This window comes from Leucopleurus acutus, assembly GCF_964270905.1.
Source record: "Leucopleurus acutus genome assembly, chromosome: 7".
Lineage (NCBI taxonomy): Eukaryota > Metazoa > Chordata > Mammalia > Artiodactyla > Delphinidae > Leucopleurus > Leucopleurus acutus.
In genome coordinates, this window is record NC_139150.1 from 108,380,430 (window position 1) to 108,404,921 (window position 24,492).

General features: G+C 47.3%; 1 protein-coding gene across 1 annotated transcript in view; it reads left to right on the plus strand.

Moving 5' to 3' along the window:
* Positions 1 to 261: 261 nt before the first annotated feature.
* Positions 262 to 24,492, plus strand: part of GATA4 (GATA binding protein 4) — a 52,443-nt gene continuing 28,212 nt past the window's right edge. Inside the window, exons 1-2 of the mRNA XM_082843178.1 lie at positions 262 to 375; positions 3,910 to 5,008. Of these exons, the coding sequence (XP_082699304.1) occupies positions 4,393 to 5,008 (616 nt within the window). The 5' untranslated portion in view covers positions 262 to 375; positions 3,910 to 4,392. The remainder of the gene's footprint in view (positions 376 to 3,909; positions 5,009 to 24,492) is intronic.

Genomic DNA, 24,492 nt, shown 5'->3' on the forward strand with positions numbered 1-24,492 from the left:
CCGCAAACCGAATCGACCTCAGGCAGGGCGGTGGGTGAAGCCCGCGCGCCCTGGCGGTCGCACTTCGGCGTCTTCCGAGGAGATCCCTGCGCCTGGACTTTGCCTGCTAGGGGAGTTTTATGAACAGCTCCGCAGCTAGGCGCCCAGCGGAGGTGCAGACCGCCGCGGCGCACCCCCGCCCCCTGTCCTTGCACGTGACTCCCGCGGGCCAGTCAGCGCCGGCGAGCGGGAGCGCAGGGACGAGGGGATCGGCGCCGCGAGCTGGGGGACTCCGAGGCGGCCGGCAGGGAGGCTGCGAGAGCTCCGCCACCGCCGAAGCTCCCGCGGCGCCCAGGGAAGCGCGCGCCGGCCTCCAGGAAGCTCGAGCCGCTGCAGGTACGGCTTCTTCCGCACCTCTCCTTGCTCTTTCCCGTCTCCTCCGCGCTTGTTTGCTTGGGAGTAGAGAGGTAACCAGCGGATGGAAGGGAGACGTTGGTCATCCCCCTCGCCCTAACCTTGCCCAAAGCCGGCTCTGCTTTGGCTTAGCAGCTTCTTCAAAGCAGAGTAAGATTTTGGGGGAAAGCGGACAGGGATACTCGAAGTGCTTCTGGATTCTTTTTGTGTGAACTTGAACGTGTTTAATCCCCGCCCCCGCGTGCAGATTTCTCAGACCTTGTTTGCATCTCGCAGGCCTGGGCCTGGGTGGCGATGGTGGCCGCGAGAAATACCCCTGACCGACTACCCTGCACAGGCTGCACGGTGGCTCGAACACGGAGGGAGTCAGACGGAGGAGTGTCGCCCGTGGGTGACAGGCGGTAGGAGGCGGCGCAACTGGGCCTCGGGCCCCGGGGAGGCGCTCCGAAGTCGGGAATAGCTGCTGAGCGCCCGCACTTTTTATGCCTCCCAGTCTTCCTATCTGGGGTCCAGGGGACTAAACCCACATTGGCTGAGGGCGGGAACCCGGCGGAGAGCAGTGATGTCCCTCAGCTGGCCATGGCTAGCTACCCCGGTCCACGAAATTATGTCTCTTGGCTTTGGGCTGGGGGCGGGGGTCACCCAGGGGAGAGGAGGATGCCCAAGGTGGTAGACTGCCGCCAGGTTGAAAGAATGAGGGGCCTTGCGATTGGGGGAACAGGGTGGTGAGAGTCCCAGGGCCGGTGGGAGTCGCGGCCAGCGCTGCCGGGAAGGTTGGGAAAGCGCCTCGGGGAAGGATTTCCTGTGTTTCTCAGAAAAGGAACTGCAGCCAAGAGCAGGTTTCAGGCTTTTAAAGAGAGAAAGGTTTTATTGGGGTGACGGGCTGATACTCCCCCCTCCACTTCTGGATCTCCACGTCCCCCGCAGCGACCAGGTCCGTTATTGCCGGCTTGGCTGTGCGTTCGGGTGTGACAGTTTTCTGCGCAGCAGGCCGAGGGCGAAGGCGCCAGCTGAACCGAAGCAGCAGGAGCGACCTGTAAATGCACGGGAACGTTAGGACGCTCTCGATCCTCTCCGCTCTCAGAAGTAGATCAGAAAAGGGCTGTGAGCTCACTCAGCAAAAGGAAGAAAGCTTTCCTGTCTGGCTTGTGAATTTTGGGTGAACTGGGATGGGTGATGAGCAGGATACGGAAAACTGGGGCATAAGCCCGGATCCCCACAGCAAGGCCAGACCTCTTCTGCCATTCTCAGGAGCTCGTTCCGCTCCCTCCCGGGATGGCCTGCGAGGAGGTCAATTACAGAAACAAGCAAGAGTCTTTTAAAGGGAGTAGTTCACTTCTTGTCTTAACAGAAAGGTATAGAGGGGTATTTTTTCCCCCTCTATTGTTCAGTAATCCAACTCTGAGGTAATGTATCAGCCATTTAAAAAGGCAGAGAATGTAATAAAGACAGATGTTAGATTTATGGCGTTTTCAGCGTTTCCATTTTAAAGCTTAAGTTAGCATCTGTATGTATATTGGAAGTTGGATTACAAAATTATAAATCTTCCTTTCCTGCAGCTATCTGAGAAAAGAAACTTATGACATTTGTTTTAGAACTGCAGGAGTATTCCAGAAAATACAATGAAATAGGTCAACTATTTGATTTTTAAATCAAATACCGAATATTTTATTAAGGTAAACCTATGTATTTACTTACTGAAGCCCAGAGATTCCTATAGGTATTAATTTTTTGCCTTCATTTTCAAAGGGGAAAGTTGGTGATCTCAGGTCAAATTTTTAAATATTCATCCTCTAACTAAACTTCTTATTGGAAGGAAATGTTCCCCAAACCAATAACTTATTGTATAGTTTTGAAAGCAAATAATAAACCACTTAGGAGTTAACATATGACTGCATAATACTGTTCTATAACATTATTATTATTAGTGATGTTGCAAAAGCGGTTAAAAGCATTATATAGTATGTATTAGACATTCCTTTTCCAGAATTTTTTTACAAGAATAAAGATGACCATTTATTATAGTACATAATACATCTGAAGCATTTTCTCATGATACATTGTAGTAAAAGTAATAGTCAATTGTATAGAATTTTCTTTGTGCCTGTTATAAAAGTTTTATAAGGCCCTATTATAAGTGCTCTCCATATATTAATTTATAATCCTCGCAATGACCATACAAGATAGTTACCTTTAATATTTGAATTTTTGCAAATGAGGAAACTGAGACACAGAAAGGTTAAGTAAATGTGTCTACAGTCATTCATTCAGTAAGTGGCAGAGTCTGGATTTAGTACATAGTTCAGTTAATATATCTGTAAGTCTACTACTGCAATTAAAAAAAAATGTTAAGGGTAGCTGCCTCTCCTAAGGAGAAAAGTGGGCATGGACTGGACAGCCTTAAACCCTTGGAGTTCTACAGATCCTGTCCCCTACCCCCTTTATTGTACTTCGATCTTAAAGGAGTTTCAAAACTTTTCGATGCTTCAGTCCCCTCTTTTGTAAAATGAGGAGAGACACTTTTACTTAGTGGAATTGTGGAGAAAATGACCTGGAGCTAAGCAGGTGCTTCAGAACGCGTAGTGCTTAGTTTTATCAGAAAAATTGCCTGGTGAAATAAAAACACAGGATACAAGGATATAATCAAGTCCTACAAACTGTTCTTTCCCCCAAGCAGTCTCATTGGTGTTCTGATTCCATATGTGGGTGGATCAGTGATTCCATATGAAAAACCCGTTCGATGAATTGGAATGGTTCAGTGAGTACTGTAGTTCTGTAAAGTGACTTTGTACATTCCTCTTACTTTTCTTAATATCCCGTCTGCAAAATCTCCAAAATAAAACTATTTGTGAGAAACGTGTATCTTGTCTGATTTGATGTCCACGTGATATAGCGTATGGATAAGAGATTCCACAAACTTTTTCACCGAGATTTAGCAGACACTGTGCTCACTTATAAATATTTAGACTCTGCCTCTAGTTAAAAAAAAAAAAAAGATTGCAAACAAAAATTTCTTAGGCTGCTGGTTTTTATAAAGCTTGTCCTTGTCTTCCATGGGCAATCTAAAGTTCTTTCATGGCCAGGATCAGTTGGGGGTAGGTGGGGGGACGGAGGAGATGGGGCGAGATTTCTTAGGTCTAGGTTCTGTGTGGAAACCGGAAACCCTTGGACTTTTAAAATACTGTGACAAGAATATGCTAGAAATAGGGTAAAATTAAAGTCCTTCCTGACAAGCAATACAAAAAAAAAAAATGAGCGTGATCATAACCAGTAATTTCATGTCCAATAACTGGGAAGCCCCGGGTCTCTAAATCGCCCCTCCCCGAGGCTTCCCTCAGGCAGCCGGACCCCACGGCCTCTGCAGAATAGCTTCCCGCGGAGCCGGGTGGCCTCCGAAGCTGGGCCCCCGAGAGTGGCGATTTTGTTTGCAGGGCGGGAGAAGCAACCAAGTTTAGGGGAAATGGGCTCTGGAAGCTCTGGATGAACTTATTTCCCTCTTTGTCATTCCCTCTTTAGACGCGGCTGCATCTCGGAGGAAAGGAGCCAGCCCGGCCCTCGGCCTTGGAGCCAGCCTCCCGCACCCTGCACCGCAGGCCGGGGTGTCCTGAAGACGGCGGTGCCGCGCAGCGACAGGCCAGGACGCGTGCCCCCGGCTGGAGCCCCGTGCCCGCGCCCGGGCGCTACCCCGCGTCTTCGCGACCTCCAGTTCCTGCAGTGGATTCGGCCCCTCCTCCACCACCTCCGGGAACAACCGCAAATTCAGTTTGGGATATTCCTGAGTAAACCAGAGCCTAGAGTCTTTGGCTCAATGCTGGATTTAATACGTATATATTTTTGAAGGATTCGTGTTGTTTTTTTTTTAACCTTTGATTTTTGATCTTCATTTTTGTGACAGCCCCTGACTTGTACATTATTCGTCTTTTTATTTTTGTATTATTATTTTCTCTCCCCGCACTGCTTCTTGTCCTGAGGACTCGGACGCTGCGAGCGCGCGGGGCGATGTACCAGAGCCTGGCCATGGCCGCCAACCACGGCCCCCCTCCGGGCCCCTACGAGGCGGGCGGCCCGGGCGCCTTCATGCACGGCGCAGGCGCCGCGTCCTCGCCGGTCTACGTGCCCACGCCGCGGGTGCCCTCCTCCGTGCTCGGCCTGTCCTACCTCCAGGGCGGAGGCGGGGGCACCGTGTCCGGGGCCGCCTCGGGCGGCAGCTCAGGGGCCGCGCCGTCGGGCGCAGGGCCCGGGACCCAGCAGGGCAGCCCGGGCTGGAGCCAGGCGGGAGCCGAGGGAGCCGCCTACACCCCGCCGCCAGTGTCGCCGCGCTTCTCCTTCCCGGGCACCACCGGGTCCCTGGCCGCTGCCGCCGCCGCTGCTGCGGCCCGGGAAGCCGCGGCCTACAGCAGTGGCGGCGGAGCGGCGGGCGCCGGCCTGGCGGGCCGCGAGCAGTACGGGCGAGCCGGCTTCGCGGGCTCCTACTCCAGCCCCTACCCCGCCTACATGGCCGACGTGGGCGCGTCCTGGGCCGCGGCCGCCGCGGCCTCCGCCGGTCCCTTCGACAGCCCGGTTCTGCACAGCCTGCCCGGCCGGGCCAACCCTGCAACCCGACACCCCAATCTCGGTGAGTGCTGAGCGCGCGTCCCCGGGCGGTCCGGGGCTGGAACAGAGGTAGTCCTGAGCCTTGTTTGGGACATTTAATTTTTCACAGGTATGCGGGGGCGGGGGCAGGGGATAGAGGGGATACGTGAGTTTTTCCAAGGAAAGCAAACTGGGAGACAGAACCTGGCGGCCGGGGCGGGCGGTAGCGGCGGTGAAGGTCACAGCCCCACGGAACCCAGATTCTGTTTAGTGAGGGCGGGCTTGCCCTCTAGATCCTTTTCTGAAAGGGAGAGACGACTGCAGGGTGGCCCCGGGCGTCGGGTGTGTCTGGGTCTACGTGCGCCCGGGCAGCGCCCGTCTGTAGGTGACTGCGGAAGGCGCCGGGCGACCCCGCTGCACAGTGCTGGGAGCATCGGGTTTCTGCTCCCGCCTCCTCTCGGCCGTTGCTCAGCGTCCTCCGCAGGGAACTGATTACATGGCTTGGGCCCAACATCTTCTGGGCCATTTGGCGGGCCAGTTGGAGGATCCCTCGGGGTGGCAGAAGATTTTCCTGTCGGGGAGTTCATACCGGGAACAAATGAGGGACCCTAACAATGGAGATGGGTTGAACTGGGATCAGTGCCAGGTGGGTGCCTCGGGGCCAGAGCGTGTTGTGACCATGTGCTGGTCGGCGGGGCATAGGTGCCCAGGGCTGCGTTGGAAGCGCACTCCAGGTCGGTGTCCAGGAACGCGGGAAGCCCAGAGGTGCATCTTTATAATGCCCGACTGAAGTGGAGACTTTGCCGCAGGTCCAAGTGTTCAGCCTCGTCCGGTCCCGAGGGCTGAGATTAGAAATTACAATCGTAATGGGCACAATTTTAATAGCTTCTTTGAATGTCAGACTTGGGAAGGACATCAAACGTGTGCCCCTTGCTCCCATTTACAGATGAACAAAATGAAGTCCGAGGAAGGGCTTCGGCGCTTCAGGCTGAGAGAGAAAGGAAGTGGCAACGCTAGTTCAAAATGCAAATGACCTCTGGTCCTGTGGAATTTCAGGAAGGGACGGGATCGGGCTTGGATGGAGACTACTCTTGTAGGGGAGGGGAAGCCCAGACTTGAGCAACAAAGTTAACATTTATTGACTACCTACTAAGTGCTAAATCCTTTCGCATTTGTTCTCACTTTGAAGAGTAAAGTCTGTTCCTCCCAGGTTTCCAGTCTTGGGCTGGCTCCGAGAAGGGTCCAGGCTTTGAAGAGCTTTTAATTTATCCTCAGACCCTGGGTGGCCTGGGGAAGATCCCCAGGGGTGTCCGCCCAAATACACATCTCAGGTAAACTGATAACCGTGGATGTGGCGCCGGGGCTTGGAGCTGTGGCTCCCAGTTTCCCCCTCCCCGTCACGGGGGAGCCAGACGGCACCCCCAGAGAGGAGGGCCCGCCCCTCCCCAGGCTCCTGGAGACCCTCGGGAGGACCTTGAGAGATAGCTCGGCAGCATCTCCATACAATGGCAGCTTGAGATGAGCATGCTGGGCGTGGGCCCCTCAGGACCCACGTTCTTAGAACCCTCCTGAGTTCTCTCTAGAGCTCCCTCTAGAACTTCTATTTTAAAATAGGGAGGAATGGTCCACACAGTTTCACTTCTTCGAACTTGGGGGAGGGGTGGGGAGGTTGCTTCCTAACCCTTGTGATCCTGGACTGAGAATTTGGTGCTTGGTTAGGGCAAAAAGAGAAGTCTGACATCCAAAGATGGGGGGGGGGATTCTTTGTGGTCATGAGAGTTACAGCCACAACAATGTAAAAAAAAAAAATAATACGGTGTGAGGAGTGCACACAGTGAGTATTTAGATTCTCAAATGTAACCCATACCAGGCCGGAGGGTGTTGGAGTCAGTAGTGTTTCCCACACTCCAGTGTCAACAGATGGCAAGCCGACCTTTAAGGAGGGCCCCCTTGCTGACAAGTGTGGCCTGTCTTCCTGGCACGCGGTGCTCTGTCCCACTACTTCAGGAAGTCCCACCTGAAGACAGCCCTGGGGTCTGGCCAAGCAATGGGATTTTCTCTTCTGTACACAGCCAGGTGTTTTAAGTGGTCAGGTGGTGAATGGTTCCACATTACCTGTGTGAGGGAACAGGAGGCACGTTGAGTTTGTTGGCATTCAGATCTCCAGCATGTTCTGCGGGTGGTACTTGCATAAAAGCCAGTTAAAAGCAGCATATGTACATGTGCTTTTTATATGTTCCTCCTATCACATGGACCCTCCTGTTAATGCCTGGTAGCTTTATCGAGGACCATAACTGACATGTTAACTGATGCTGAGTGATGGAAGGATGATGACAAGTGATGACTGAGTCCGTGGTGTTTATTGAGAGCTTGCTGTGGGGAGTTGCCACTGGGTCCTAAGATGGCAGTACAGGGTGAGGTATGACAAAGGCAAACCTAGATTCAATTTCGGGTGCCCCTGTGATCTCGGGCAAGGTACTTACCTCTCTCAGTCTCCTCTCTTTTCCTGTATAATGGGATGGTTGTAACTACTTTTAGTGTTGTTTTAAATTAGAAAAATAAGGTAACGTTTGTGAAGTTCTTGGCTTGGGCACATAAATGATGGCTATTTGAGTAAATAGTCACTGTCATGGCAGAGTGACCAATTTTTCTGATTTTCTCAAGACTGAGGGCTTTTTAGGATTGGGGATTTTTAGTGCTAAACCTAGGACAGGCCCCCAACAAACGGGGATAATTGGTCCCCCTAAACAGGCGTGAAGACAGGTGAGTGACCCAGCAATGGGCTATGGCCATGAGCTGAGAGCAGAGGAGAGAAGACAGAGGTGTACCTCCCTCTGTCTAGGAATCTGGAAGTCTTCACCTGAGTGGTGCTGTCTGCACTTGGTGCTGAAGGGTAAATAGAAGTTTGTCAGGAAAAGTACCTGCAATTTGGAAAGAAAAAAATAAAAGAAAAAAGAAAGAAAATGCATGCCCTCATTTACTGTCACACTGTCTGGTACCATGAAATAATAGAACCCAGCTTGGCTTTGTTTAAATGATGTATTTATCACCATAGGTGAAACCACACAGATTAACTCATTCTTCACACAGAAACTTTTTAATTTCAAAGAGGAGAAAAAAGAGACCACCTTCATTTCTCTATGAAGTATTAAACGTTAGTATTAACAATAGTTCATATCTTGCCAGAGTTCTTTTGTTGGTTATTGGAATAAGGCAAAAAGCAAAGTAATAAAAGCAAACAGGGGCCTCTGTAGAGCTCTGGACTTAGGGTGGAAGGAATGACTCTGCCTTGACTGCCATGTATATAAACTTTAATTCATTCCAAGTTCAATATGAGCCCTGACACAACCATTGAATTCATGAATTAGGCTGCACTGATGGAATTATGTGACCTTACTGAGACCAGGTACAGAATCTCACCCATGTGTAAGTGCCTGGCACACGCTGGGCACTGAGCAAATATTTCAGTGGAGATCCAGGAGGGAGTTGCTGCAGTCCTCTGCCCAGGTCAAACCACACACCACGGCTGCTGAAGAGACCCACCGGAGGGCTCTGGGGAGGCGTGAGCCAGATGGGAGAGGGTTCCTGAAGCCTTGGGAAACCACTGGAGCAGTTTCCGTTGGAGAAGTCCCAGGGTGGGTAAGAGAGGGAGAGAGTGTCTGTGTATAAATATCTAAAAGGCAAAAGTCTATGTCCTTTTTTTTTTCTCTTTTTTTTTTTTCTATGTCCTTTTAACTTTGTGTTGCTCTAGGTGAGCAGACATTAGTTTTGAGAAGAACACTTTTGCACACAGGACTGTAGCTGTTGAAATGGAATGGCTATGTCTTATTCATGCACCCCTGGGCACTGAAAGTGCTTAAGGAGACACCGTGTGGCCATCTGCCAGTGGAGCTGTGCTGGGGACTCTTGCATTTCAAGGGCTCTGGTCTGCGTTGGTGTGCCTGTGAGTTAGCTGTGGCGGGATGATATAGCTGTCTCCTTTTAGAGATCCCGATCACGGTTGTTAACGTAGGCATATCCGTTTGTCAGAATTCATGGATGTATACTATTAAAATAGGAGTGTTGGGCTTCCCTGGTGGCGCAGTGGTTGAGAGTCCACCTGCCGATGCAGGGGACACGGGTTCGTGCCCCGGTCCGGGAAGATCCCACATGCCGCGGAGCGGCTGGGCCCGTGAGCCATGGCCGCTGAGCCTGCGCGTCCGGAGCCTGTGCTCCGCAACGGGAGAGGCCACAACAGTGAGAGGCCCGCGTACCGCAAAAAAAAAAAAAAAATAGGAGTGTTTTATTGTGTGTACATTACACCACAATAACGTTGATTTTTGTACCAATTAATGCTTGTAAATACTTAAGGCTGAAAAGGAAACTGGAAATTATATGAGACTATGCCTTAAAGAAAATAACATTGTGGTAGATGTTACTGGAAAAGCTATGAAAATATAGTTTATGATGGAATAACAATTCTTTTGTGTAATAGAAGAACAAGCAGTTATAATTTCAAAGGAGTGCAACAGTTTTGAATCATTTTAAGGTTGATTAAAAAAAAATAACAACACAAAGAAATGCATGTATATCACTCAGTGTTAGCCAAATGGTTTCTTTGAAAGCTTTGCCTCATTCACGGTGTTCTAAGAGTTTGTTTGTGGTATAGGTTGGTGGAAGACTCTGAAGTGTTTTCTGGATCTTTTGGGGACTGCTTATCAATTAAGCCACTTGCTTTCAGAGCCAGTGCATTTATGTAGGGAACTTTGTGAGATCAACTCGTCGTAGGTAGCTTTTTTGGCTAGAGAATCATTCGTCAGTCTTTGAGAAACCAAAGTTGTTTGACTTTCCGTTACCACCCTGAGCAGGTCAGTCAGAGCTGGGGCTGGTCTGTGGTGTTGCCCTGAGAACTATTTAAATGGGGAAGGTGTGTGTGTGGCTGGGGAGGGGGGCATAGCCAGGGATATGTCACTGCTTCTAGTGAGATCTGTCACCTGCCCAGGGGTGTCCCATTGAAAGGTCAAGCCACATTTGTTAGGTACTTTCTAAGCGCTCAGGTGAAATGATGCACAGGAGACAGCTTTAGATAACACTTTCTTCAGTATCCCTCCCTATTTTTTTTTTTTTTTTTTTTTTACTTAAACGAGCTAAGAAAACAAACATACTCCCAGGTGTGGGGAAACAGGAACTCTGATACCTGTGGATGGGAGTGTAAATTGGTACAACCTTTATGGAGAGCCTTTTGTGATATCTGACAAATTACAGAGCTGATACCCTTGACCTAGAAATTTAACTTCTAGGAATTTATTCTACAAATATAGAATATATTCTATGGGCACATGTTAGTTGCAGCACTGTTGTGTCGTTGGAACTAATTATTCCAACCAAAATTGTAAATCTATATCCGCATTATTAGGGCAGTGTTTGTGTTCACATGGTACAAACAATATGATATCTTGCCAGCATAAAAAATTAGGAAGTTCATTATGTAATGGTATGGTATCCTCTTCAAGACATTTATAAGTGCAGGATGTGTGTGTAGCACTGTATTTGTGTAAAAAAAAGAGAAGAAAAGATTATATGCATTTGGAAATATTTAATTTCTCTCTGGAAATATTCACAAGGAACCTGTAGCATTGATTGCCCGTCGGGAATAACTGGAGAGGTGAGGGGAAAGGGTGAGAAAAGGACTTTCACCATCTGTGCCTTGGAACTTTTTGAATTTTTCACCACCTTAACCAGTTTTCATTGTCCTTTCTGTGCTTCTTTATTAATCCATTAAATAACAAGAAAATACATTTAAAATACAGGGAGGTTAAAGTTAAGATTTACTTTGTTTTGTTTTTACTGCCTTAACAATTTTTAAGTGTACAGTTCAGTAGTGTTAAGTTGTTGTTTACCTTCTTGTGAAACAGATTTTCAGAATTTTTTTGTCTTGCAAAACTGAAAGTCTATACCCATTAAACAACACTCCGAACTTCACCCTCCCCCAGCCCTTAGTAACCGCCGTTGTCTCTATGAATCTGACTACTTTATTATTTTTTTTAATAAATTTATTTATTCATTTATTTTTGGCTGCGTTGGGTCTTCGTTGCTGCACGTGGGCTTTTCTCTAGTTGTGGTGAGCGGGGGATACTCTTCATTGTGGTGAGCGGGCTTCTCATTGCGGTGGCTTCTCTTGTAGCGGAGCACGGGCTCTAGGCGCGCGGGCTTCAGTATTTGTGGTGCGTGGACTCAGTAGTTGTGGCTCACGGGCTCTAGAGTGCAGGCTCAGTAGTTGTGGCGCACGGGCTTAGTTGCTCTGCGGCATGTGGGATCTTCCCAGACCAGGGCTCGAGCCTGTGTCCCCTGCACTGGCAGGTGGATTCTTAACCGCTGCACCACCAGGGAAGCCCAATCTGACTACTTCAGATCTGTCTCTATGAATGTGACTACTTTAGATCCCTCATGTAAGTGGAAATCATACCGCACCCATCTCTTTGTGACTGCCTAATTTCACTTAGCATAATGTCCTCCAGGTTCATCCATGTTGTAGCCTGTGATATGACTTCTTCCTTTTTAATGCTGAATAATGTTCCATTGTATGTGTGTACTACGTTTTGTTTATTCATCCGTCATGGACACTTGAGTTGTTTCCTCCTCTTGACTTGTGAATAGTGCTGCTGTGGACGTGGGTGTACAAATGGAACCTTTTTAATTTTGAGCCATGTGACTATATTACCAATTAAAAAAACATTAGACCAATTACATTTTTAAAAAGACATAATATTCATGAATTAACTTCCTGAAAGTCTCCCGCCTTTTTAAAAAAAATAGAGTTCTATATTTAGAGTTTATGGGTGTACAGGAAGAGTACTTTAAAACATAAATTGTTATTTACTGAATTCGGCTTTTGATTTTTGCTTATCCAACAGGAGATTCCTTTACCTAGGGGTCAAAAAACCCTTATCCTACTCTCAGTAATGCCTTCTGGGAGCAGATCTCCGTCCACAGTTGTCAGATGTCGCCCCCCTCCCCGAACCCAACCCCACTGACGTGACTTCCTAAGATCCCCTCGTGGGCACATACACTGGTGACCTTTCCTGGTGTGGGTACTTCTCCCTCAGGTTATTTTGGGGCCAGAATGGAAAACCACTAACCTAGGACAGTGATGGGATTGTGTTAGAAAACCACATTACCTTCTCCCGAGGCAAGGTAAGTCTTTTAGCCAATTCTTTTCAACCTGTCGTTTTAAGACCTTTGAGTTGTACTGAATGTAGAGCTGCAAACGTTGCTGCTTCTGTTTGCATAAGAAAGAGGAAGGACCGCAGGTTTTCCCATTGCCTTGCTGTAGAAGTGGGCAATTCTTGCAGGTCCAGGGATGCTGCTGTTTTAAGATCTTGAAGGGGCCTTTTTGACATCGGAAAGTATTTGTCTGCTGGTGACTTCTTTGACCTCCAGTCCTGCATAAGGTGCAGTTGATAAGGCTCTCTCATGGCTTGGGAATGAGTATCACTCTGCTATATTGACCTTCTATGGCCCATGACATGGTCTCATGTAACACACTCCAGGGAGGATTATTTAAACGTTTTATTGGCTACTATAGAGCTACTCTTTTGTCTCCTTCTCAAGAAGGTAAGGGAAAATAATATGAGTGGGGTTATACTAGGAATAACCTCTGACCTGTTTTAATTTATACAAAATAAGTTTACAAGTTTGGGTACATTCATGTTTGGAAACCAGCTAACAACTTTCAACTTTTTAGGGACAGGAACCTATATTTTGTACCATATATGCATATATATATACACACACACACACACACACACACACACACACACACACACACATATATACATAGATATATGTATTGTGTACTGTGCATATATGCAAGTAAGTTGGATCCTTTCTCGAGGGTCAATGAGGAAGTTGTCAGGTAACAGGAACTTTTAAGTCCTTCTTGAGAATTAGATATTGTGATCTCCATTTTGCAGAAGAGGAAGCTGATGGTCAGAATGATTAATCTGCCCCAATTCCTGCTGGTAGTAAACAGCCCTGGCTTAGAACCCAGGTAAGTCCCACTTCTAGGACCATGCTTTTTCCCTGTTTGCCACACTTTGCATTTGCCAAGCTTAAGGGCGCTCCACTCTTCAGATCCAGAAGGTACGTGGTGTTTGAAGGACTCAAGTAAACTTCAGGAGTTTCTGTTACTCTGCTCACTACGTGCTCCCTCTCCCCAGTGTAGTTTCTCTTCTCTGTTTTCCTGTTTCCCACCAATGTCTCTCCATCTCATTCTGATACTGCAGAACTTGCAATGCCAGGAATCCCTGCCTCACACAAGCTTCCTTTCAGCATCCTGATTTGGGTGTGCGGAGAATTAAAGAGAGATTGCCCAGAATTCAGACCCTCCAAACTAGAAGATTCTTCTTACTCTGGGGGGGACTGTTGGCTGCATAAGAAGAGCAAAGCCGTCTGGCTCTCTCAAAAGTCCCTTTTCTTAAGGAAACTAGAACCGTCTTCTCCGTATTCCCTTTTCTCCGAAGGTCGGAGCTGAGAAAGGAGGAGAGGAATCACAGTGATTATATTTTTTAATGAAGATGAGAATAGGGGCATGGATCAAGACAGTGGATAAAACCCCAGGCTGGAAGAGCCCATGGAATTGGTCTGAGCTGATCACAGAAGCCATGAGTGGAAGCTTTCTCGTTTCTGGCAGGGGGCCTAGGGTTTTATCTATTGCTACTCTGTAATCAGAACTGAGCCAGGATATTTAAGCCTCTTATCTGAATGAAGGGAATTTGGTTTTCTGGGCTTCAGTACTTTGCCGGAGCCCCCAAATTGCCTTCATGTCTTTAAAATATATATATATATATATATATATATATTTTTTTGCCAAAGGAGGAATATAATCCAGACAGGTAAGCCATGCCATGTGGTTCACCCTCTGCAAATGGAATGAACGCGAGGATGTCTTTCACTCTGTGTTGAATCATCATAGATGAACTTTATTTTGGAGGATGAGACATCAAGGAGTTACCACCAGAATATGGTGGGAAATTTTGAGGATTATTAAGCCGCAGGCTTTGGGATTCGTCAGTCAGAGATTCAGTTTTGCTGCTTAAAGTGGAATTAAATCCTTAAAGTATATTTTTAATCTTCCTTTTTTTCTTCCTAGTTTAAGTCTCCATTTCTACTTCTAGAAATCCAGTCAAACTTTATCAGCTCCATTCAGTATTGATCGACAGCAACTGGTGAGCAGGTTAATTATAATCGCAGAATAAACGCTGGAGTCTCAAAGTTCACCACTTTTGCAATGTTTCCAAACCCCTCCGGGACCATGCCAAGAGACTCTCATTGACACATTCAGAGCAGGTGTGGGAGTTTGAACCCAGGCAGACAATCGGATCTGATTCAAGACAACTCTTCTTATCTGCAGCTTTTCCTATCTTATGATGTCTGTCATTTCAGATAAAAAATTTCAGTCAACTGAGCTGGGAAATGGCAAGTTACATTTTCTTCTGATAAAAGTTTTCTAGTTGCTGTTTTATCAGATTGGGTTGAAATTGTATGTGTTTCTGTCAAGGTCTGCAATGACCTTTTCAGATATTTTATCAGGTATTAGGTGGGGAAACCTTTTTTTTTTTTTTTCTCTTTCTTTCTCTGACCTAGCAGAGAATGACCTGACTTCCAGGATCATAAATCAAACCAGGCAAAGAGAGGCAATAATACAGGTTACCCATCAAAATTGAGTAGGCGGGGGAAAACAAACAACAAATAAAACCTTTCGCTAGCATATAGAGAGAACTTAACTTGACCCGTGGTTCTCACAGTGTACACTTAATAGGAAAATACTGCTTATTTGAAAAAAGAGAATGTTTTCCACGTCAAAGATGGCTTCAGAAAAACAAACAGTTTTATTTTTCAAATAGTATCAGTAAAACTTAATTATTTTTCTTTTATTAAACTCAGGTATATTTACTATGGAGAAATGAAAAACTCATATAAACCAACGCACAGAATTTGTAATCTTACCATCCAAAGATAACCACTGTTAGACGTTAATCCTTGGCTTCTTAGTTACCATACATATACAGGCATGTGTATATCTATATATTTAAACAGTCATAAAAGTTACTGTTTAGTTATTTCAGCACTGAAGAAAGTTTTCATAAGATTGGTGACCCAGACTGGCTCCTAAAGACTGGTCTCTTAAATAGAGCAAAACTGGGCAATTGACCGACAGAACTGCCAATAATAAATAACCAATCAGATGGGAGCGTTGTGTGTAAAAGCATAGCTTTTCAATCTTACAGTATGTTATGTTTAGCCATGTTAAGGCTACAGCATATTTATAAGTTTTAAGTGGTTGCCCCCTTGAAGTGAGGTGACCAGCTGCAGGATGTGTTGACTTCTGAGGCTCTGCTTTGTTGAGAAATGTGAGGAAGTAGCTTTCAACCCACTTTGTAGAAGGGGAGGTCAGTGAGGTGAAGGTGTATCAGTCCAGCGCCAAGATCCTGTCCCCTGCTCTGATCTTCCTGCTGTGTGACTTTGGACAACTTACGAAGCCCCGCTGAGCTTGAGTATCTGCACTGGTAAGGTTAAGAAATCAGGCCAGGCACAGAAATAGTGAGAAGGGGTATTTAAAATCCAGGGTCTGGGAATTCCCTGGCGGTCCAGTGTTTAGGACTCCACGCTTTCACTGCCGTGGGCCCAGGTTCAATCCCTGGTCGGGGAACTAAGATTCCTTAAGGCCCACAGTGGAAGGAAGGAAGGAAGGAGAGAAAGGGGGGGGGGGAGGGAGAGAGAGAGAGAGAGAGAGGGAGGAAGGAAGGAAGGAGGGAAGGAAGGAAGGAAGGAGAAAGAAAATCAAATCAATCCGGGGTCTGATGGCAGTGCCCATGACCATAGTTCATGCTGGCTGTTACAGCAAAGCTACCATAGTAACATGTCACCTTCCTGAGCTTACCTGGCATCCACTTGCCTTCATGCAGTCTGTGTAGAGCAGGTTTCCATGGCTACCTGCCTCATTTTAAGCAATAGTATCTGTGAAATTTCAAGTTTGATGGGCTAATTTTATTTTTTCTTATAAAATACTTAACTACTAAAATGTAAAAACAACGGTGGGAAGCCATGGGTTAAGTGACCTCAGAGTTGGTCTCAGTTTGTGGTTCCTTTGGTTTTGTTTTTCTGTTATTAACTAAACCCATTCAGTGCCTAAGGTCCCCGCAGGCCGTGGAGATCCACAGAGGGTAGAGCTCTGTTACAAACACCAGTACCAGACACATCATTTGCCTCATCAGCCAACCAGGCAACAAATATTTTTTTCCTGCTTCCTGTGAGCTTAGCACTCGTTAGGCTTTGGAGATCGAAAACGAACAAGGTGGTCTCTGCATCCCAGGAGCCTACAGTCTGGCAGGGGAGGTAAAAAAATTGTGAGAGTCTGAGTATATGGAGGGCTATAGAGGGGTAAATCTGGGTTCCACGCGAGTCCAGGATGCCAAACCGACAGACACCAGGCTTCCTGGAGGAGTGGACTCCTATAGGGAGTCTGAAACGATGATCAGGAGTTTGCTGCATGGGAGGAAGGACATGGTAAGCCGAGGACATCTCTTGAGTTGGCTCTTCTGCAGTGTCGGGGGGTGGGGTGAGGGGGCCACGCAGCAGGCAGAGGCATCTGGAGAGTTCGGACTTGGCCTGGGGAAGAGAAGACTTGACAGTGGAGGGGCAGGATTCAAGTAGCATTTTGGGTATGTCATTTCGGTTATCGTGTAGAAAAGCTAAAGATAGTGGCTCTTGTTTGTTTTGCTTTTGCCCCGCTCCTGCAAGGCGACGACCGCCTTCCCTCTGCATTTCTGCACCCGTTCCCGCTTAGAGAAAGATGTCTGATGGAAGGGAAGAGGCACGCTGTGAAGATGCTGTGGAGGAGCCGTGTGTCCGTGGGTGCTTTAGCAGTAGGGCACAGTGAGGCTGGGCGGCGGGTGTCCAGGCTGAGGCAGAAGAAGGGGCAGAAATCCAGGCTGATTCTAGTTCCCAAACCGGATCCCTGCCCTGGAAAGGATGGGGCCGTGGCTGATCTGACCTCAGAGGTGGGGTCCCACCCTCTTCTTCTCAGTGATTCTGCCCGTAAAGGTGAGGTGTAAAGGGCCAGGAGTGGCCTGAATAGGAATACAGGTAATTACAGGGGAAAATACTGTTTATGCAGGTGTGCAAAGCCAGATGCCACAGTACCTCCCTCCCAGGAGGGTTAGAGGTGAAGATTAAGACTTTAAGTTCAATTCCTGCCTTTTAAACAAGTTTTTAAGAATATGTTAAATTTCAATCATATGCAAAAGTAGAGAGTGTCTACTCATCCCCCAGCTTCAACAAATGTCAACTCTCGGCCAGCTGTATTTCATCTGTATCCGCCCCCCCCCGCCCCCCGCATTCCCCTACACTAGGTTATTTTGAAGGAAGTTCCAGACAACTTATCATTTTATCTCTAAATACTTGTCTGTATCTCTAAAAGATATAAGGACACTTTAAAAAAAAATACAGGACCAGTATCACTCTAATACAGTTAACCACCACTCCTTGATATCATTAAATATCCAATCGGTGTTCAAATTTCCCATTTGTCTACTTTTCTTTAACAATTTGTTCAAATTGGGATCTAAATAAGGTCCATACGTTGCCTCTGTTGATGTCTCTTAAGTTTCTTTTAACCTATAGTTCCCCTTTTACTCTCTCTTCTTTTTCCTGCAATATGTTTGCTAAAGAAACTAGGCTTTTCCTGTAGGTTTCCCACAGCCTGGATTTTGTTGATTGCGTTTCCCTCATTTAACATGTTCCTCTGTCCCCTGTTTTTCGTGTAAATCTGTGATTGGAAAAATAGGCTAGGTAATGTTCAGCAGCCATGGACGGTCATTACCTAGATCTGTTATTTCATCAGGGGTTGCAAACGGTCGCATTCTAACGCTGTCACTCCTCCTTCATTTATTAGCTGATACACGTCTATAACAGTAAAAAAAATTTTTTTTTTAGTTTATCAAATATTTGTTTACCCTGAGATACAGTTTGTATAGGAAAGGCAGGATAAATGCTGGCTTCCTTCACTTTACTCTTCAGTGTTCAAAATAGTGAATTAGTTCCCTAGCATCCTTCCAAGATTACCAGTGAAATAAAAACTTTTTAGTATCATTAAGAACTCATGGATTTAAACAGATATGATGTGTTTTATCCCATGTCCTTATTATCCTGATTGATGTTCACATTGTCCCATCTTTTGCCAGTGGAAACTTGTCCAAATTGGCTCCTGAGTTCTTTTGACAAAATCTTGGTTTGATCCTTTCCTGCTTTCCATACTACAAAATGTTCCAAGCTCTTATACATTTTCTCCTCCCAGACCTGGGTTTGGCTATCTCTCCAGGAAAGCCTGACTCCTTTTAGTGAGAAATGGCATTTGGACACCACTCTTAGAGTTGGCTCCGCTAGTTGTGCTTTTTGCTTTTGGGTTAGTCATTCCGTATAGAGAGTTAGGAAATACTTCCCCCGTCCACCTGAAGATAAGATAAAATACATCATGTGTGGATGCTAATACTTCCAATTCAAATTTAGGACTGAAAGACTTTCACTTCCCTTTATGCATCCTTTTTTTTTTAACTGTCGTAAAATATACACAACATAAAATTGACCATTTTAACAAGTTTTTCAGTATCACTTCAGTTGGCATTAAGTGCATGTACATTTTTGTGCCTCCATCACCACCATCTGTCTCCAGAACGTTTTCATCTCCCCCCCCACCAGTGAAACTCTGTATCCATTTCCTCCTCTCAGCCTCTGGCAGCCACCATTCTCTTTTCTGTCTCTAGGAATTTGACTATTCCAGTTACCTCATGTAAGTGGAATCATACAGTGTTTGTCCTTTTGTGTCTGGATTATTTCACTTAGCATCTGTCCGCAGGGTTCATCCATGTTGTGGCCTGTGTCAGAATCTCCTTCCTTTTAAAGACTGAATACTATTCCGTTGTACGGATAGAACACATTTTGTTTATCCAGTCATCTGTTCACGGACGCTTGGGTGGCTTCTGCCTTTTGGCTATTGTGAATTGTGCTGTTTGGACACCTGTGTCCCAATATCTGTTCGAGTCCCTGCTTTCATTTCTTTTGGGAATATACCCAGAAGTGGAGTTGCTGGATCGTGTGGTAATTGTGTGTGGTTTGGAGGTACCACCATGCCGTTTTCCATGGCGACTGCACCATTTTACATCTTTAAATCTTCTCATCCACACCAAGAATCTTCATCCTCAAAACCCCCAACATAATTCCTCGTTTGCTTTATGCCATAACATCCGTAAGAGTCTGAGGAGACCAGTACCGACGCTAACCTTGACACTCGGTTACTGAAACCTGTTCTGTTTTGGTCCTTCCTTGCCTTTTGGCTTCGGATTTACCTCCAGTGTTTCCAGCTCTTGGCTTTGGGCTCCTCTGCAACTACATGAGCTGGTTGCTTACGGCAACTCGCCCTACCTCCTGCTTCTTGTTGCAGTGCTGCACCCCAGAGGACCACCTTGGGCATCTGGCACGTCATCCGCCACATCTTAGACCTTTTCCCAGTGCTCCAGCGGCCTGGTTGTCCTTTAGGGACCAGCAGGGTTGACACAGTGGGGCCAGTTGTGGAGGACCTTGAAAGTCGGGTAGAGGAGTTTAGGACTTTATGAATAGAGGCAAACATAATTGAAGCAATAAATTGGGAATACATACACACAGAGGTGTGTGTGTGTGTGTGGGAGAGAGAGGCGGGGGGGTGGGGGAGGCTGGCATGGAGACAGAAGGCCTCTGGTTCAGTTAGAGGCTGTCAGAGGCTTTCTCTAGCCTGGATAATGAGTGAGTGATGGCAGAGGACATGGAAGGAAAGGCCTGAGACGTCACCAGGCCAGACTGTTGCAGGAAAGGCATGGGTGAAGACAGTGGTATGTCAGCTTCCATGCGCCCCTCATCTCCCAGTTTACACGGGCTGGGGGTGGTCATCCCCCAGTCGCTGGCCCAGAGGTGGCATCTGAGTTTGCTTCCCTTCTCTGGGAATCTGAACTGTTCTTCCACCACGCCGCCCTTCCACTTAGCTGATAATCTCCCGGTGGGAGTGGGGGTGAGAAAGAGGGGATACACGGTAGCAAAGGGGATACTGGATCGAGGTAGGAATCCTGGATTTGAGGCCTCACATCCCTGACCTGTTGTGTGGACCAGGCCAGTGTCACTTCTTCCCTTGTCTGGGATTCCACTTCCCCATCGGGAACACACACCCCTTACCCCCAGTACCTTGATTTGCTGCACTGAAAAAGTCTGGAGGAACTTGTGAATAGGGAGTTGAGTAAACTGTTAGGTAGAATTTCTCACCCGCACGTTCCCATTTAAGGCCTGGGGAATCAGAGGCATCACTTCCCCCTTTGCCTGGTAGCCTCCGACTGCTGGGACAGCCCGGAAAATACCTGGCCCTTCTCAGCGAGGCCACCAAGGAGAGCTGGCAGGCTCTTATTTGACTGCTTTCCTGTGGAGAGAAGGGTGAATTCTCCTGTATTCCAGAGCATCCCTGGGTTTTACTGCTTAGCATGGAGAGTCCTGGCCTTTGATGCCAAGGCCAAGATGGTGGCAGCTTCTGAGCTCAGCTCTGAACTCCAGAGGCCAGGCTGCCTGCTGTCTGTCGTGGGGAAGAAACGCCTTGGCAAGCCACCTGGTATCTGATGGTCTCATTTTTCCTTGTACCCTAGTCATTCCACAGTGGCTTTTTCATGCACACAACTTTGGTCTCTTCTTCTCACTCACCTGCCTGTGGAAGAACCAGAAGCAAACAAGGAAGAATCAAAGAGATCAGGTTCACACTGCCTCTTGGTAGCCAAGAGGGAGCAGAGGTGGCTCTTGTCGTGAATGCAAGAGAGCTGGGGTGGGCTCGTCTCTCCAGGCAGCCTTTGACTCACCTACAGGCAGAATCCCCGAGAATCGTACACAGCCAGCGTTCTCACCGTTTCCATGGTGCTGTCCTTTTATTTGGATTATAGTTCTTCTAGATTGAAAGTGTTTCCAGGGCAAGAATTACACCTCACTCAGTTTGGAGTCCATGATACGATTACATGGTAAATACTAAGTAAACGTTCATTATCTGAAAAGATAAAATCAGGAATTCATCACAAAGTATATGGCCCCTCCGGCTCATATATTCATACCTGCAGTCCGGGTCCACTGAGACTGGCTGGGAGGAGGGAACCATCCTTGTAAAAGGAACCTGAGGGGGAGGGGTCCAGGGACGAGCATGGCCCCATCATGATCAGTTTTACAGGGAGAGGGATCTGGTGGGACTCGGGGGTGGGGAGGGGAGGATATTGAAGAGCTGTTAGAATCATGCTCAGGCAGCCCAAACCTAGGAGGTGGCGGGAGAGGGGAGAGCAGAGAAGACTCTAGTGATGTGTCCTCAAAGGTAACAGCAAGGAAACAGGGCACCTAGGGGTGGGACAACGTATTGGACATGGTGGGCCAGAGGCATGGGGGAGGGACAGGCAGGTGGGATGTCCAGGAGGCAGGTAGCCGGGGCTGGAGTCTGGGATTGTCACTCTGTTTGAAGCCATGAGACCAGGAGAGAGCCCCCAGGGTCGTGGGGACAGTGACGGGGGGCTGGGGGGGCAGTGCTGGCCTCCAGCAGAGGTGGGAGGGGTAACAGGTAAGAGATGCCTGACAAGAGGAGCTAAGAAAGGAAGCTGAAAAAATCGACAGTTACGTGCCCTCCATTTTCACCTCGCAAAACCCACCTGAGCTCATTATTTGATCCTGTGATGCTCTGATGAGCCCTCATGGTGCCCCCTTGGGCTTCCTAAGGCCCCCCCCCCACCCCCCCACCACCAAGCCTTCACATCCTATCAGAATTCTGGCCCTGGAGCCCGTCTCCCCCTGCCAGTGTATGGAGACTTGCAGAATTTCACTCATCAAGTTTGTCCTTTCCAACCCGTTGAGTGCCCAGATCCACTCTTTTCCCTCCTCCTCACTGTGAATAGATTCCTTGAGATCCTTCTTAGAGAGCCTCTTAAGGCACCAGGGAGAGTTTTGTATATACGGGTAACCGCCTCTCAAACTCATCATAACAAACGGGCTCAGGAACTCAAAGATTCTCTGTAGAAACAAACTCTCCCGTCAGACTCTGTTTAAAGGGCATAAGTGCCTGTTGATTTGGGAGGCTGGTCTCTGCCTGCCTGAAGTGCTTCACAGAAGTGACAAGACACTCTCCTTCAGGGAATGTTGATATTAAGTTTCCTGCCCTGTGTAAACACATCTCCAGGAATAGCATTAATAAAGGGGACCCTTTTCCCAAGACAAAGCAGAAGGGGCGGGGGGGGGGGCGGTGGAGAAGGACCAGGAGGACGGATCTGCCGGGCCAGGGAGAGCTGACCGAGCGCACCATCTGACCAGCTGTTCTCGGTGAAGGCAGAGCCCGTTAGCTGGGCTGGTTTTCGTCATAGTCACAGCTCTTGCTTATATATCTTGTTGGGACGTCCATCTTTTTACTGTTTGGTAGCTGATGACGGGGCGACGGAAGAGGCTTGTGGTGGAGGGAGCGAGTCTGGAGTCAGACATCCGATTTAAAACTCCAGCTTTATCACCCATTGCAGTGTTCCCCACTTTTCACGTCCGTAAAATTGAATAGAAGCCACTTCATAGGGTCATGGTGAGTAACTGGAATAATGTTCATAATGCCTAGTACCTGACATGCGGTAAGCATCCTTAAGTGTTAGTCACTGGTCACCTCTTAGTAAATGTTCACTGTTACCATTAAACATATTATTTCAAACAGGATTTTTTGGCTCCGCTAATGAAAGGTTAGGTTGCCAGGTGGAATTAAATGAGGGTTTTGTATTTGTTCGAAGTGGCCTTCTTTCTCAGTATTAGTCTACATTTAGGGACATAGACCCCATATCCAACTTAATGTCTGTAATTTCTTCTATATACGGGGGGAGGGCACATGGCCATAAGGCTAATGGGGCTTATAAGACACCTGAAGAGTGACTTTTGTCATAGCTTTGGAATGTTTTTTTAAATCCTTCCGAGGAAGGTGGAGCCAGTTATCTGCCTCCAGCGAGAGCTGAACAAAAGGGAAAAAACGAAGAAACCACTTAGAAAGGAAGAAGGGTTGTGTGGTGCGTCTGTGGGGGGTATGTGTCCTGAGGAGGCCCGGCTGGGGTCTGTCGCTGGGAGTCTGACAGTAAATGAGAACCCCTTCCGCCTTGAGCTGCTTCAGTGGGGTCTTCCCTGGGGTCCAAGTCCAGCACCACTTGGTTAACATCATCATGGAGGATTCAGGGAATTGTGTGTGCTGAGGCCACCGCACATGTGCCTGAACAGCTCTGTTGAGGCTGGGCTACTTGGGCAGTCTTCCTTCCCTCGGGATCTTGCCGCCACAGGATTTTCCTTTTGTCTTGGCTCTTCTGAAGTTGCTGCTACCTCTGAGTTTCTTTCTGGAAGACAGAGCCGTAGGAAGACCCTGCCATGAGGAATCTCCCCAGCTGGGCCAGCAAACCGGAGCCGTAGTGGTCGAGATCTCACTGATTTATTCGGCTCTTCAGTGCACAGCTCTGCATTTGTTCCTGATTTTTAGCTTTTGTTTGTTTGTTTGTTTTGTAAAGATGAATAAATAATTGATTTAAAAGGGAGAGACACAGTGGCCAAAAGGTGGAAGCAACCCAAGTGTCCATAGACAGATGAGTGGATACACAGAACATGGTGTGTGTATGTACAATGTGGGGATTCTGACACAGGCTGCAGCACGGATGAATCCTGAGAACATTATGCTGAGTGAAATAAGCCAAAAAACTGTGCATGATTCCACTTACATGAGGGACCTAGAGTAGTCAGAGTCATAGAGACAGAATGGTGGTTGCCAGGGGCTGAGGGGAGAGGGGAGTAGTTGTTTAATGGGCACAGAGTTTCAGTTTAGCAAGATGAAAAGAGTTCTGGAGATGGGTTGTACAACAATATGAAAATACTTAACACTACTGAATTGTACACTTAAAACAGTTAAATGGTAATTTTATGTTTTGTGTATTTTACCTCTATTAAAAATAAAAAACGGAAAGAGAGACGGTGTAAAAGCTTAGCAAGTCCCCAACACTGCATACTATTTGCCTCCACAAAGGTATAAGAAGTATTAATCTAAGAGCTGGTAGTACTGTCTCTTCTGAACTTGTTCTATAAGATTGCTTTTCTGTAGCAGCTTCACACTTTTCCTGAGATGTCTGCCAAGTTTGTGAAAGTTGTAGAAGGACGGGTTGAACTACTAGACCTTTGTCATCAAAAACAGTCCAGGAGCGCTGGGATTCAGCTGCTGCGCTTCAGGTGGGAGAAAGAAGGGCTGAGAGCTGGGCGCTGTGTGGCCCCCAGTGTGGAGAAACTCCACATCTTTATATGTAATTTGTAAATGTCTGCTTGGCCTCAGAGTTCTGAGACTAGAGTGAAAAAAGGAGAAAGAAAATAAAACTAACCCAATAAACAAGGTATAAATTATACCCTGATCTCCATGTGTTTATAACTTGGTTTAGGAACAAAATATAGTTTGGA